At 37.2% G+C, this 15,964-nt stretch overlaps 1 protein-coding gene across 1 annotated transcript in view; it reads right to left on the bottom strand.

Moving 5' to 3' along the window:
• The window catches only part of KCNK2 (potassium two pore domain channel subfamily K member 2), an 88,690-nt gene extending 73,619 nt beyond the window's left edge, over nucleotides 1-15,071 (bottom strand). Inside the window, exon 1 of the mRNA XM_063290136.1 lies at nucleotides 14,766-15,071. Coding sequence (XP_063146206.1) covers nucleotides 14,766-14,954 — 189 coding nt within the window. The 5' untranslated portion in view covers nucleotides 14,955-15,071. The remainder of the gene's footprint in view (nucleotides 1-14,765) is intronic.
• Between the last annotated feature and the right edge of the window lie 893 nt (nucleotides 15,072-15,964).

The following is a 15,964-nucleotide window of genomic DNA, read 5'->3' as shown; positions in this document are numbered from 1 at the left end:
TTGAATTGCAATCATGTATTCTTGTTCCTCCTAGAAGATGGCAGTGACAAACAATTTTTATACTGTTGCAAAGAAAAATCCATGAATATATCCATATCATCACCTGGAGTTGAGCACAATTTGAGAGAGTCTTACCAATCCTTCATCCTAAAATGCTAGGATCATATACTGGAAAATAAGCCACTGTTTGGACACAGGAACCACTTGCTTCAGTTAAAGTGATTAATTTCTCTGCCACAGACCATCGGTACCCAACCCGTTTTTATAGCCTCTAAAGTAGTGATTCTCAACCCTGGCAGACTGAAAATGTGTGGACTTCATGCTGGCTGGGGAATTCTGGGAGCTGAAGTCCACACATCTTCAAGCTGCCAAGGTTAAGAAACACTGCCCTCAAGTCTGCCCAAATTACTTTGCTGAAATTCACCAACAAACTGTCAAAACTCAGGAATGTGATTTTTTTTCCTTTAAAAATATACACACAGAGATAAAATAGGTGTGTTTTGCCTCTAATAGGCTTCAATGCAGCTAAGTTTTCACAGTAAGTCCCAAAATTAAACAGGGATTTTAAAAAATGCTCCTTTCCCCACCAGTGATGTTGCCATGTTTTGTTTTATTTTGTTTTGTTTTGTTTTTTAAATAAGATATGGTCATGACACACAATGTTTACAGTGATGTAGCATTTCAGGTTTGTGCTTGTCATCTTAAAATAAAGTTAGATTCTTGCTGTTCTTGAAGGGCCCGTTTCAAAATATAATTAGGGTCTTGTGTGACAGGAGGGGACTAGGAGGACTGTCCCCCTTTGGAACAGCTTGTCCCCAAGAAAAAGTAGCTCTCCCATATTCACAGCCTTAGAGAAACATGTAAAAATTTAGTTGAATGACTTGGGGAGTCACCAATGCTGGAGTGTTTTTTACTAATCGGCATTATTTTATCTATCTATCTATCTATCTATCTATCTATCTAATTTATCCCTGCCCATCTCATCCCATCGGGGGACTCTGGGCAGTTTACAACAATCGATTAAAACCATAACCATAAATACAGAGAGTAAAATACAGTAATAAATAATATAAATAGAGGTAAAAATAAAGAATCCAAGCGATGAAACATCTAAAACAGTCCAAGTGTGGGAGGAGTGGTCTATAACAACCATCCCCATGTAGATCTATTCCCCTCTCCACCCCAAGCAAGGTGGCAGAACCAGGTCTTCAGACTCTGCCAAAAGGCTAGGAGCGATGGGGCCAATCTCACCTCCGGGGGCAGCATGTTCCACAGGGCAGGAGCTACTGCAGAGAAGGCCTGCTTCCTGGACCCCCCCCCAGATGAAATTCTTTTACAGACGGGGTCTGCAGCATGCCCTCTCTGCACGATCGGGTGGGACGGGTTGATGTAATGGGGAAGAGGCGGTCCCTCAGGTAACCTGGCCCCATGCCATGTAGGGCTTTAAAGGTAATAACCAACACCTTGAATTGGACCCAGAAGCAAACTGGTACCCAATGCAGCTCGCGCAGCAGTGATGTTACATGTGCCCTTCTGGGGGCACCAAAAACAGCTCACGCAGCTGCATTCTGGACCAGCTGAAGCTTCTGGATACTTTTCAAGGGTAGCCCCATGTAGAGCACATTGCAATAGTCTATATGAGAGATAACAAGGGTATGAGTGACTATTATTTTGTGATATTATATATTGTCACTATATTGTTTTATCAGGTTTGGATATTGTACATCACTTAGAGTCATACTCAGTTGAGGTGATAAATAAATCTGGTAAATAAATAAAATTGTTGAGTTCTTTTTGAGAGTCCAGCATTATATTAAAATATAAGTACACTTAGAGTAGCAAATTAGCAAGACATTCTATGGACTAGTTTCAGCTAGAGGAGCATGACTTACTTCATAATATTAGGAATGAAAAATGGATGAGGGGATACTTACTCATATGATATGGTTATATTAATTTACCATTTTGGTTCAATATCCATTAGATTGTTAATAAGATAATATAAAAATCAGTACAATTTAAGGATGTGTGTTTTTCAATTACATGCTCAAAATTTCAAACTCATCTCTATGAAGAAGTGTGAATTTATCAAATATGAGACAAAGCAAATAAGATCATAGTTCAATATTGGAAAAATAGGGCTACTCCGGATTTAGGAACTCGGATTTAGGATCTAGGTATATGTCTACTTTCTATTTATGAGTAGGTTATTAACAGACATAACAGAATGGCTGATTAATATTTTTCATGCTGTCAAGATTTAATGATTTTGATTGAAAATTAAGCAGAATTGTATTTAATACAATGTATTGGAAAAGGGTTATGCAGTTTTTTTCTTAATTTTATATTCTTTTTCTCTCTTTTGTATACCAGAACAAATATATTTTTTTAAAAATTACTTGTTTCATTCCTGTCTTAGTCCAATCCGATTTCTGGCATATAGTGGTATTAACTATACCATCACTTTGATTGATGCATATTTGCCCAGTTTTTATAAGTGTTATACAATTAGGTTAGGACCGTTTATCAGTTGCTACATTTATATGATGGCACATTTACGACTGGCTGTTATTTTCATATGAACACCTGTTATAGCATTAGTAATATATCATATTATATGGAATATTGTAGTAGCTAATACAATGACATAAAACTACTCAGTTCATCCTGGCATGATACAAGGGGAAATATTTAATGTATTTACATTTACCTAATATTTATGTTATCTTTAGAGCCCCAACTCCCCCAGGAAGGTAGCTTACATAAATAAAGTATCAGTACATTGAAATATGTGTTTGTTACTTTTATTTAAATAAAACTCATCCTGAACTTTTCCCCAAATTGAAACATATCAGCTATAAGATATATTGGGAGCAAACAACATCAGGATTCTAGAAGCTGAAAAAGTTAAAGTCTGAACATGTGCTATAGATATGTAATGCTAAGAAAAACTCACTTAAAGGAAAAAGCACAGTGAGCCCCTGTGTCTAGGACACCCAAGAGATTACAAGAGATTCAACAACATGGTTGAATCTTGCTCAGAAACAATCTAAGTGGTAAAATTTAAATTTCTAGGAGATACAATCAATTGATCACTTTGCATAAATCACAAGTATGATATACTTTAACAAAACAGTATTTCCAAATATATGCCACTATGAGAAATGTGATGGGAAAAAAAATATCAAGAATTAGTACCAGAACCTTTTTGGTTTTCCTTTTCCCACTCTATCCCATTTCCTTTTCTTTTTAGATTATAAACCTTAGGACGGAACATATCTCTTTGTCTTAACAAACCACACTAGGAATTTTTCTGGATGAATTATGATTTATAAATCTGTTAACTCATTTAATAAAATCAGCAGTTATGTAAGGACACTGCCAATGTATTGCACTCTTCTTTTCTCCTAATGGCATTCATTTGTGGTAGATTTTCACATACTGGAACTTCTTAGCAAACAAAAAAGGGGAAAAAACTTCATCTGTTTCACAGCTTCTCCAGCTGTTGACATTTGAAAGTGGCATTTTAGAAAAATAAAATTAGAATTAACCAGATGTATATATATGTTTATATGTATTTACAGTACCAACCGAAGACTATGTATTTACTGTATTTATATATATTTATATTTATATACTGCCAGAATTTAAAGATCATAATTGTTTCAATAATCAGGCAGGCCCATCAACTTCCAAAGTACAGGTGACCCCAACTTCCAAAGGACCTATGGAATAATTCTGTCTTAACTGCTTTTCCAAAGAAAACCAAGATTATTTCTGAGCTGGAGGCTATTTTATAATGCCAGATCACCACTGAAAAACATCTTTCCATACCAACATCAACCTCACCTCTCATGCAGGGAGAATCTGTAGCATTCCCATTCAGGATGAGCATACCAGACAAATAATTTCTACTTGGAGAAGGCAGCCCTGCAGGTAGCTATTTAATAGCCAGTCTATTAATGGCTTTAAAAGTCAAACTTAATACTTTGAATTGTACCCAGAAGCATTGGCCAATGTAATGGCTGCTGTAAAGGTATATTTGACTGTGATGAGTCCCACCTATTAGCATGCAAGCCACTGCATTCTGCATCAGTTGCAGCTTCTGAGGTAAACTACAGGGCAGTAGTGTTTAAGGACATGAGTTACCATTGCCAAATTTTCTTCTTTTAGGTAAGGCCTAAAGGTGGTAGAGCATCCTATCCACTTTTTCAGTCTACAAGATGGAATAAATCCCAGAGAAGGATGCAGAACATTGCCCAGTCATCACTATAGAGACTACCTATGATGAATCAAGATTTTGGCAACTTTGAATGACTTTATCACCAAAATCATCACAGAGACCACGTGGCAGATGATTCTGTTCAGCCTCCCATCAGGTAATGAGTAATCTTAAACAGGGCCACTGGAACAATAAAGGTAGAGAAATAAGAATACTTCACTTCCCTTATTGCCATGCTGTAGGCTCAGACATGAGCTTTTACCCATACTCAGTCAAGTTCACTTTTACGCTTTCTCCACAGGTGCTTCTGGCATTGTTTCTGTTGCTTCTCCTGGAATCTGCCAACATAAAGAGGTGGCTTGAGAAGAATCTCGTAGATCACTCTGGTCACCTTCTGTGATCAACAGAGCCACCTACCAGAATGCTGAAAAAAATCCTGAACATTGTCAGGGGAACCTCCATATCCATACATTTATTTCAGAATTTCTATATCACCCCCTAAATATGCAATTTTTAAGGCTAATATTCTTTGTATGGTTGCAATTAATTTCAGAGTTATATTTTCATAAGCTGGGAAATGTTGTAGATATTGTATACTGTAGAAAATAAATATACTGTAAGAATGGAGCACCTCAGTAAGTCTAAGGACTGTGCTGTGGCAACAAGTAAAATGTTAATGTCTGTTAAGGAGGGATGGATCAGTTCATTCCAGACCTATCTCAGTTTTGCATGGGTTCATAAATTTATTCCATCCCATTACTGCATTAATCAATTATATTTTTCAAAGGAAGAGTTCCTGTGAAACTTTGGGTTTCCATGAGAGGAAGAGTTGTAGAGAAAGTAAACAAATAAATAACTTTGTAAAAGTAGCTTTATTTTTTTTAAGTTTATCCTGTCATACTGTATACATCTTAATTTAAACAATGCTGTTTTGCTTATACAGAATTGTACCCCAAAATTAAAAGAATCGTTTAAGTTATTTAAGAATAACTGCCTTCCAATCCAAAAATGAGTCCTGGAAATAAAAAGCTACAGGCTAGTCAAATTTCTCAAGCATCACTTGAGTCCACAATATTCAATATCATTTCAGCATTACTGTAAAAGACAAGTCATTAGCTAGAGTGATATATTAATTGAATTGTGCAAAAAAAAACACCACAATGTGCACATTCCTTTAGCAATTGAAAATGGATTTGAGGTTCATTTAGCAAACCTGATACTGATATATTTCATTTTCTCGGTGGCAACATTTCTGGTCATAAATCCCATAAATGACAACATTCTTCCTACTGAGAATGTTACATGATAAAGCATTTGATCAATACCAGTTTATAAGATAATTTGTGTTTTATTATGGGGCTCCAGTACTACATTATCAGGCATTACAGGTCACAATCCACAGGTTCTGAAGCCTATCCAGAGATGGAAAACATTCACACAGCTCTGCATGTCACTTTGAATCCACTGCATCAAATTCTGTTTTGATGATGAGATTTTACAGATGTGTTTTGCCACTGGAACCTATAAAATTTGATAAGACCATTAAACTATTTAATTTCTAATATATGTGACAATATGACTGATCACCATATTAACATAAAACGTCTTGGAGAACTAGTATGGTGTTAAATTCCTTGTAGCCTTAAATGATCAACTCCTTAAACTGTTCATATTTCTGGTTGATTTCAGAAGTAATATTCTGGCCTAAAGGTATCTACAACTCATTCCAGTGCTAACCACTTACATTAACGGTAAATCATGACTCAGTTGGTGGATCCAGCATAACTGGCTTATTGTCACCATGCATCTTATTAGCCCTCTGTGCAAAGGAGTCTGTTCCCTTGAGACAAAACAACAACAACAACATGCTAGTAAGAAAAGAAAACAAAGGCAAAACTTTCATGAACAAAATTCTTAAATAATGTAGTCTTTCCATAAGCTGATAACTAGCTTACTAATAACATAGTTAGTCAAAAGGGAAAAAGAAAATGTCAGCATGTGTTGCAAATAAGCCCCCAGTTTTGATCACTCAAAGAGACCCTTAAAAGGATAATATAAAATTTATGCAAGATTTCTGTCTGTGCTTATTAAAGTAAGACACAAAGCTCCCACTGCTGCAATTGACCTTCATTGTTGCACATACGGGAATGAGTATGGAGAATGCAGTCCTAACCCTGAAGTGCACATTGCAGAAGAATAACAGTAACTGAAGTGTCCCTATACTGTCTTTAGTTATTTAGAGGCTAGAGCGTGGAGAGATCGAACCTACACAAAACAGAGAAGCAGAATAGCTTTTGACCATTGAAGCATAACTTCAGAAAGATGAATCTAAGAGGATGAAAGTAAGCCTAGAATGCCGATCATATGAAATAGGGAGTGCACATAAAAAGTAAGAAGAATTAACAATTCCATCTTTCTTCTTATGCTCCATACAAGGAGGACTATTTCAATACAATCCTAGCGGGCACGTTTTGATGCTATCCTGAATGTGGGTGCCATTCCAATTTCTAAAATCAGTGAATGATCCATTGTTTATCCTGTAGCTCTGCACTATAGAAACGGTAGTGAACCCATACAATTAACTCAAGTTTAGGATAATTGTGCATAATGAAAACAGTGTTTAGGAAATAAATAAATAAACAGGGCTTACCCATTGCAAGGAAAATATTAGGTGGATATCTTTCCTTATCACAAGGAAAGACATCCAGATTTGCCACAAGTAACAGCTGCATATTGTGTATGATAGAAATGCTGCCTGGAAGGGTGATTATTCTTAATCAGTTGTTCATTATGGCTGAAGGTAGTTACTCTAATTGATGTTAACATCTGTGTACTTGTTAGCATTATTGTGAATCTAGGTTTAGGATTTAAGGACACAAATTATTATGCTGATTTTTTTAATGGAAGTATATGCAATGAAAAGTACAATGAGAACATTTCTTTTATGGAGGCATCCATAACAAAAAGTCAAATGTCTGCACTGACTATGTGAATCATAGAAGTCAGAAATTAGATGATCATATTATTGTATTCATATGTTCAGTACTAAACCTGGTCTGGGAGTACTAGTCTGGGAGCCTCTTGAGATATGGATGTGGGACTAGGAAAAGGAATTCATCTATTCCCACCTCAAATTCTTGTGGAAGGAAGGATGATTGGTTGAAAGACCTCCATGTATTGCAAGTATGTCTGGAACAGGGAGAGTATTAGGCCCAGAAATTACAAAGATTGTCATATGACAAACATACTTTCAGCTTTTTTGATGTAAGAACTCCAACATCAGACCAGAGTCACTGGAGTAGATCCTGGGTCTAATTATGTTTTTTTTTTCCGAATTCAGACAGATTCTGAAAAAGAATGCAATACCTAAGGACTCTCCCAAGCACCATGGTATTGCAGCCTATGTTTATTTGCCTTCATAGAAAGCTAGCAAAAAAAAAGGGAAAACCTGGGAAATTTGGGGATTATGGTTTCCAGCTGTCGCATTTGGCCAGTAAAGTAAGCATGTATCACTAAAAATATATCATTCACAATTCCATGTTCTGTGTAACTTCTACAAACCTTCTAATGATTAAAGAAAGATAAAGAAAGTTCAGAAAGATAAGTAATGAAACAGAATGTTTCATGAAAGTGTTTAATCATTCAGAAATGACCAAAGCTATTTCATAAAATTCTTAATGCTGCTTTAGTTATTGCACAGAACAAAAGAAAGAAAAACTAGGTTTTTCACTGAAACAGGAATCTTAAATCTTTCATGAATGTGGCTGTGTGTTATAATTCTGTTTGTTATAATCATGCTTTACATTAGTTGTGCTCTAGAACTATGGAGCTCATTATAAAGACATTTGCAGATGTTAATAAATCTATAAAAATTACCTGTGAAATAGTCTCATTCAAAGCTTTCTGACTAGTTGAGCAGAGCACTTATTCATTTCAGTATGATCTCATTGAAAATGGAACCAAATGAAATTTTCTGCTTATCACTAATGAACTGTTGCACTTTGTATAAAAGAATAGCTAAATCACTATGGAGAAAGTACCTAGAATAGGTCACCAAAAATTATTTTCCTGCACTCCTTCACTATTTCTTGAGATCAGTACCAGAGTGTAAAATAACCATTCGTAAGTCTGAATATTGTCTGAAATCTTTGCTTTACTATTATAAAAATAAATAATCAGTATGATTATGAAATCCAGAAATTTGTGTTTTAAAGAGGAAACACATTTAAAAATAAAAGAAATGCAATGGATTATATTTATTCAGTTTTTCCAGTAAGGAACTTTCATTCAAATCTGGCTGCTTTGGAGTTAAAAAGTTATCCTTGATCAAGACTTTTTGCATTAATTAATTCGAGTCAGCATGTAACAGTCACCCCCAGCCTGATATTCTCCAGATGGTTTGAATTACAACTCCCATCAGTCCCATTCAGGGTATTGTCAGGGAATTGTGGTCCAGAAATATGGACAGCAATAGAGAGAGGCTGTAGCATAATTACATTCATTCTAATTATTAGCGTCTTATATTTCATCTTATCCTGATCTGAAATAAGAACATATACTGCACATTTTATAGTTTGCTAGCTTTAGACTTAACTATGGGAGTGCCAACATTGTCACAACTCAAAACTAAACAGGAACTTCTTTTGTGTTATGTCTACATTCATAAATAACTACTGCTTTATAAGAAAAAGTCAAACGTGAAAAGCCAACTTCCCCAAAAGTCCTTTTGATCAACCATTACCCTGGCAGATATGAACACTGTCACTGATCCAGTTCATATCATATGATAGTCCTTGGGTTCAAAGAAGATGTGGTGTTGTGCAGTTCATCTTTAATCATGGAGATGGCTTTGCTGCACCAGTCTGGAAGTGCAGAGTCTAGCACAGTGGGGGGCACTGGAAATCCATTTTTGTAGTAACTGTGGGTGTTACTCTGTCACACCATTCATGGTTTTCTACCAGTTTTTGGCAGTGCCGGTCTTCAAAGCCAGTGGAGGCTTCATAGCACAGAGCTTTCCAGTGGGTTCTGTCAGCAGCCGCAGCTTCTAGTTCCCTTGGCTGAATGTCACAGTGGCATAGGGTTTCCTTCACAGCATCTTTGTACAGCTTGCATGGATGACCTCAAGGTTTCTTCCCAGATGCCAGTACACTATAGAGCAATGGGTGAGCCATATGGTGGTCATCCATTCTGATGACTGTCCCACCCGCTGCATCTGGGCTCTGCTAATCAGGGATTCAATGCTGGTGGACTGTGCACAATCCAAGACCTCCAGGTTGGAGACATGGTCTTGCCAGCAAATGCCAAGGATGGAGCAGACAGTGCACATGTGAAATTTCTCCAGTTGTTTGATGTGCTTCAGTACAGAGTCCAGGACTCACACCCATATAGGAGAAAAGGGATAACCACAACTCTGTAGACTTTCAGCTTTGTGGAGATACAGATGCTGTGTTGGTTGAGCACTGTAGTATGCAGCTGACCTAGAACCTGGCTGGCCTTGCTGATCCTGTAGTCAATTTCTTTGTCCAAAGACTCATCGCTCAAGATGATGCTTCCCAAGTATTTGAAGCTGTTTACATTTGTCAGCTGGGTGTCATCAATAGTGATTTTTGGTTCAATGGGGTTGATAAAGTACTTCAGTCTTGGTCAGGCCGATGGTCAGGCTGAAGAACATAGCAGCGTCTCAGAATGTGTTCAGCATCAATTGTAGATTACTACCTTTGTGAGCCAGGAGTGCACAGTCATCAGCAAAAAGCGTTTCTTGAATGACTGTATGGAGGCCCTTTTCCATGCCTTCAAGCATAGAATAGCTAGTTGATATTGAGTGAACCACTGCTTGGACTCCAGACTACAGCAGTAATAAAGATCTAGATCAGTCACATAATCATCTGCCAACTAGAACACCTTGCTATAGAAGATTTCCAATATACCAGCTTTATATACACTTATAATTGTGCTTTGTCTTTTTCCTTTGTTGTTATCTGGACATGTTGCCTCAAGAATCCATTTTCTCCTGGGAAACGTAACAAGCTTGCACTTTTGGTGAGTGCTAAGAATAAGGGTAAAAGCCTAAAAGAGGGATTGGAAAACTTTTTTAATTTGATGTCTTCTTTATGTGCATTTTTGGGTCCCACAATTCTCTAGTTTTTCTGGGAATTAGAAATTTTAAAAATCTGAAGGTGACCATACTGGGAAGGGTGGGTTAAGTCTCATTCTTCATGCAGTAATTTATATAATTCAAATTCGTCCATTAATTAAAGAGAATTGCATTACATAAAAATGTCTATTTTATTGCCAGCATTCTTTTAAATTGGCCAACTCAGGATATTGGGGAAAATATATATATACCCAAGGGTAAAAGCTGTGTTAAGACTGAGAATGGTCATACGGACTTTTTTGAGTTTACCACTGGGGTTAGACAAGGTTGTATCTTGTCCCCACTCCTCTTCCGTATGTCATGCAGTGAGGTAGAGCATGTACTTGGACAGGATCCACTGGACTGACCAAAGTCACCTTGACGACTTGGATTTCGCTGATGATATAGCCTTGCTTGAGGAATATGAGTCAAAATTACAACATGCCACGACTGTCTTGGATGGTGAGGCAAACAAAGTCGGCCTCAGGATAAGCACCGAGAAATCAAAGATCATGCACGTGAGCTCCATGGCCCCAGTACGAGGAATTGTACTCAGACTCCAGCAGTTAGAGGAAGTAGAGAGGTTCACCTATCTAGGTAGTGTGATCGCCCAAAATGGTGATGCAGAGACGGACATTAAGGGCCACATTGGGAAGGCGATAGCTGTTTTTCAGAGGATTAACAAGTTCTAGTCCTTACTGTCCATATCGCTGAAGATTAAATTCCATCTGTTCATTTCTATTCGCCTCTGCCGAATCTTAAAGATCCAATATTTTGACCACATCACCAACGAGGAGGTGCTCCGAAGGAATGGCTCATGTAAACTGCATAACATCTTCACATGTAGAAGACTCCTGGTCACATCTTTCGCATGGAGAACAATGAGTTCCCTAAAGTGGTAATGAGTTGGACCCCCCTGATGTTAAATGACAACGAGGATGCCCTCGAATAACATGGTGAAGAATACTGATACAAGACCTGAAGGCATTGATTATCACATGGAAGGATGCCGAAGCACTTGCCCAAGACTGAAAGAGTTGGAGAACCCTTACTGCCTGATATGCCATGTAGCATTGATCCAGGACAAGGGAGAGAGAGAGGCTTGAAGCATTCCCAGTTCCAAAGCAGATCAACTGGTTACTTGTGGTATCTCTGTGACATGACTGGCACTTCCTTTATCCCAACATACTGGTGCCTGATAGGAGTCTCATCATACTAATTAATTACTAGTTTTCATGTCAATGGTTGTGGTGATAAAGTGCCTTGGAAAGTTGCTATCTAAGATCTTAAGCTAAGCTCATCTATTTAATCACCTTTATAATTCTTCTATTCCTAGTTGAGTGTTTCTTAGTAATAGCTCACTACTTTGCAGACTTTCATCAAGGGGCTTTTCTGCACCACAGCCTTAAACTGCTGGACCTCCATGAGAAAACTATCTGGAAATAAAATATCCCTTTCTGGATTTCAACATCTTCCTCCACTTTGGCCACGGTGATGACCTGCCATTCAATTTACCAGACAGGTGCCCTTTTAATTGTTTTATCAGTGAACTTGTACAAAAACAACAGCTTTTTATCATTATAAAAAAAATGGCCATGAGGACAGCAACCAGTGGTTGGAAGGGAAGGGGCATCCCTGCCACAGAGCACGGTAATCAGTTGGAGTGGAGTCATTTACCTACCGTGAACTGAAGCACAGCAGATGAACTGGACAGCACTGTTTGAATCCAACAGGGGTCACTGCCTTCCTGGAGGGCTGGGGGCAGGTAGGGGATAGCACACACTCATTCATTCATTTGTCCATTCATTTTACAGGGCTTTTAAGCATTCTAATCAGACCAACTCCAAGCAGTGTAAATTCCCCAACTCATAACTTGGGAAAATAAATAGACAAGATAAATATAATGTAATCAGCAATATAATCAAAATCAAAACTAAAAAACATAAATCACAAATAACTGTATGTAAAATGGAAGTCTAACCATTCAGAACCATAAAACAACTTATTGTGCAGAAAAACATTGTTGAAACAGTCCAGTTGCAAGGTGACTAAGGTATGAGTGACAGTGGGTAATGCCTTCTGTTCCAGGAGAGGTCACAACTGGTGCACACAGTGGAGCAGTACAAAGGCCCTCTTGGCCACAACTGGCACTTGTTCCTCAAGCAGGAGCTATGAGTTCAAGAAGTCCCCCAACTGTGAACAAATTCTGTTTAGGGGTGTGCAATCCCATTCAGAACTAATGATAGCATCTCTTTGGAATTATCAGGTCTTCGAACCTGGACAGCACTTCTAGAGCATCACTTGTTTGGTGTTGTGCATTCCTGCCCTTCAGAAATAGTCAATGGCCTGTATTTATACTGAGCCAAACAGGTAATCCAGATCAGCCCACCACAAGGACCTGTTGCCACAGCTGCATATATGAATGGCTTTACCCTTTCCCCCATTTCACACTGATAACTAAAAGCTGGGAAGGTGTAGCTTTTGTAATTATCTAACATTGATGAAATGAAGTCCTTTGTGTTCTTTCACACTTCAACTTTTAATTTGACAAATGTTTATTTCCCCGTTTTTACCTTTTGCTATAACTATGCTAGCACAGCATAGCAGTAGCAAATACTTTGATAGATCCAGTCTTCTCTTGCCCATATCTAGATCATTCTCTAAACAAAAGACATTCCTGGAGTAAAAACTCTATGAAACCACTTCCTGGACTGATTTTCTTATGTCTCAGCATTCTGCTAAACAGGAACTTCCTATAAGAATCCTGATCAGGTCTTCCAATATCATTACTGGTCAGTTTGAATCTCTCTCTTCAGAAGCCACCTGTAGGAAAGCTTAAGTTTGGAGATCTTGCTTTGTCTTTCGAGTGGCAGGCAGAGAACAGAGTCTCAGGGAGTTACCTTTTAAGTACCATCAAAGGTTAAGGTTCCTGGTAAATTTAGGTAGTTAATCTGATCGGTTTTATACAGTAACATCTATTTTGTTTTGTTTCAAACCGTAGCTGACAGTTTTTGGCTTCTTTCTGCTAGATAAATCTACAGATCTGGGGATGGGAGATGATTTAATCTTTTTTTAATTAATCTTGGGAGTGGTTTTATACATGTGAGCAAAATTCAAACTGACCAGTCAGGATCATAGATGACAGCTGTCTTCCAGGAGACCCATATACAAGATGAAGTTATCGAACAAAGTCATTCTGGAATGTGGACTGATATGGTTTTAATTTGAGAATACCTGGACATATCTTCTGTTTAGAGAAATTTTCTAGCAAGAAGGGAAAGGAAGCCTGGATTCAACACAGATGGATGTTTCAACCAAGCTATTTTTCCCTTGATAATATGTAAATAAAATTCAGCAACTTTTTGAACTTGTATGATTTTTTCAGCTAATTATTTCCCATTTAGAAGTAGCTATTTCCCATTTCATTGAAGCATAGTGCATAAATGGTGCATATGTGCACCATAAACAAGGAATCTTTCGAAAAAGTTCTGAAATACTGTTTATGTGTTTAATCATACAGGGGAACATCATCGCGGAAGCAAAATTGTTGTTACTATGGACGAACAACTCAGCTCCTGTCCTCAACCCAGTATGTTTTCAAGCAGAATTAAGTAATTGGAAAAGATGAGAGGTTGGTAGAAATAGAGGGCAAATTTCTGAAAATAAGAAAAATGTAAGTTTCTGAGATGAATCTAACAACAATGTGTGAGCATAAAACAAGTTTCCACAACATATCTTTCTTCTTCTCTTGCCCCTGCAGCCTTTTGTATCCTATCACCCCACTCAGAGAAAACATCGTATTTTACCTTTATCTTTTTGATGGAGATATCATAAGGTGAATCCAACAGAAATATCACATTGTGAATACACATACTCTAAAAGGACTAAACCATTTTAACAGTAAAGAACATTCCTTTGACCAATGTAAATTTTTCAGTAGTATTTGAAAATAACATGTATGGAACTCTTAGTATAATGATTTGGCACTGTTTTCCATGTAACAGTGGTATTCTAAGTGGCAGAGAAAAAGTAAAGAAAGATGATAAATGTCAAAGTAGAAAATGAGATGTTAAAAACCAGTACCCCGTCACTTTTGCCCAGAAATAATCTTTTCTGTCTTGTTTGCCAGGTAAATCAGTTTGCAGCTGACCCAGTATAACAAAAGTATGCTGGATTGCATCTGCCAATGAATAACAATTCAGGAAACACAAGAGTAGCATTCAGTGAAAAGATTAGGTTGAATGCAAGCCTAGTATCCAAATTAGGATTAGCAATGCTTTTTACACATGACAACATAAGTCAAATTATTTGTGCCAAATATCAGCTCTACCACATTGTAGCTAGAATAGCAACATCAATACTGCTTCATTTAAATCTATGGCAAGAACACATTTCTATATAGGGAGTTACCTGAATTAGATCTTCAAGTTCTGTGTCATTCACACAGGCATGCTGTGACACAAACGTTTGCTTCTGGATCACAATAGTTGTTCTCTGGCTGGTTTCATGTGGCTGCTCCAGGGCTTTGAATACAGTAGCTCCAATAATTAAATACAAAACCACCACTAGAAAAATGGTTGACACCGTCTTCCATTTCATAACATTAATAGTTGTATCACTTTCCTCCCGTGAAGCAAGTACAGTGGGTTTGGTAGAAAATGACAGCCGTGGCTTGGAGTTCTGAGTGGCAGATTTGGGATCCAATAAGTCAGGTGCCGCCACTAATAAAAAGGGGTGGAGAAGAAACAGAATGTTAATTTTTAAAAGGCCTGTCAACATTTATCTAGTTATTTTTCTTGCTCGAAAAAGAGAGAGAGAAGCTATTAATTGTTCTTCTAATTTAACTTCAGAAACTCTAGCCCTGGCAATGAATTCAACTTGTCTACCTGTTGAAGAATTTATTATGGATCAAGGGTTTCAGCAATCTGTTGTGACAAAATTACTACATTTGCTATTCCACACCCTCATATTACCTCATTACAGTTCTGTTGTCCAAATATCACACAAATCACATAGCTAAATCACTAGCCATAAAACTAATGATATAATATTGGAGATTATTTGAAGGTGTAATTTACAATTAATATTCTATCAGATTATCACATTGTTTCCCAAATCCTGATCTATTTTAAATATTGCCAATGATACTGAATATTAATTAAAAATAATATATTCTCATAGATAGATAGATAGATAGATAGATAGATAGATAGATAGATAGATAGATATGCATGCACACACAATATGTATATCAGAAATATGTGAGTAAACCATTTGCCACTATATTTTTTTCTCATGGAAATCTTTCAACTATTATTTATTAGGAGTATCACCAACTGGTATTATTTATTAAGTGAAAGCCCTTTAAGGAATGTGTGCTGAAAAATTCATGCTCACATAATAAATAATAAATAAATAACTAAGTGCCAGGTAATTAGGACCATAGGATGCTATCTTATGTAAAGGTCTTCCCTCCCACTCTCTTATTTGTAGCTGCCTAATGATGCATTGGCACTGATATTGATTTAATGCACTGATGCATTGTCCCAACATTCCTATAATTATTATCAAAAATAATATGTCCAATGAAGATATATTACATTACCTAT

The sequence above is a fragment of the Candoia aspera genome, chromosome 1 (assembly GCF_035149785.1).
Source record: "Candoia aspera isolate rCanAsp1 chromosome 1, rCanAsp1.hap2, whole genome shotgun sequence".
NCBI classification, from domain to species: Eukaryota; Metazoa; Chordata; class Lepidosauria; order Squamata; family Boidae; genus Candoia; species Candoia aspera.
The sequence above is the reverse complement of the archived record's forward strand: the minus strand, read 5'-3'. Positions and strand labels throughout refer to the sequence as shown.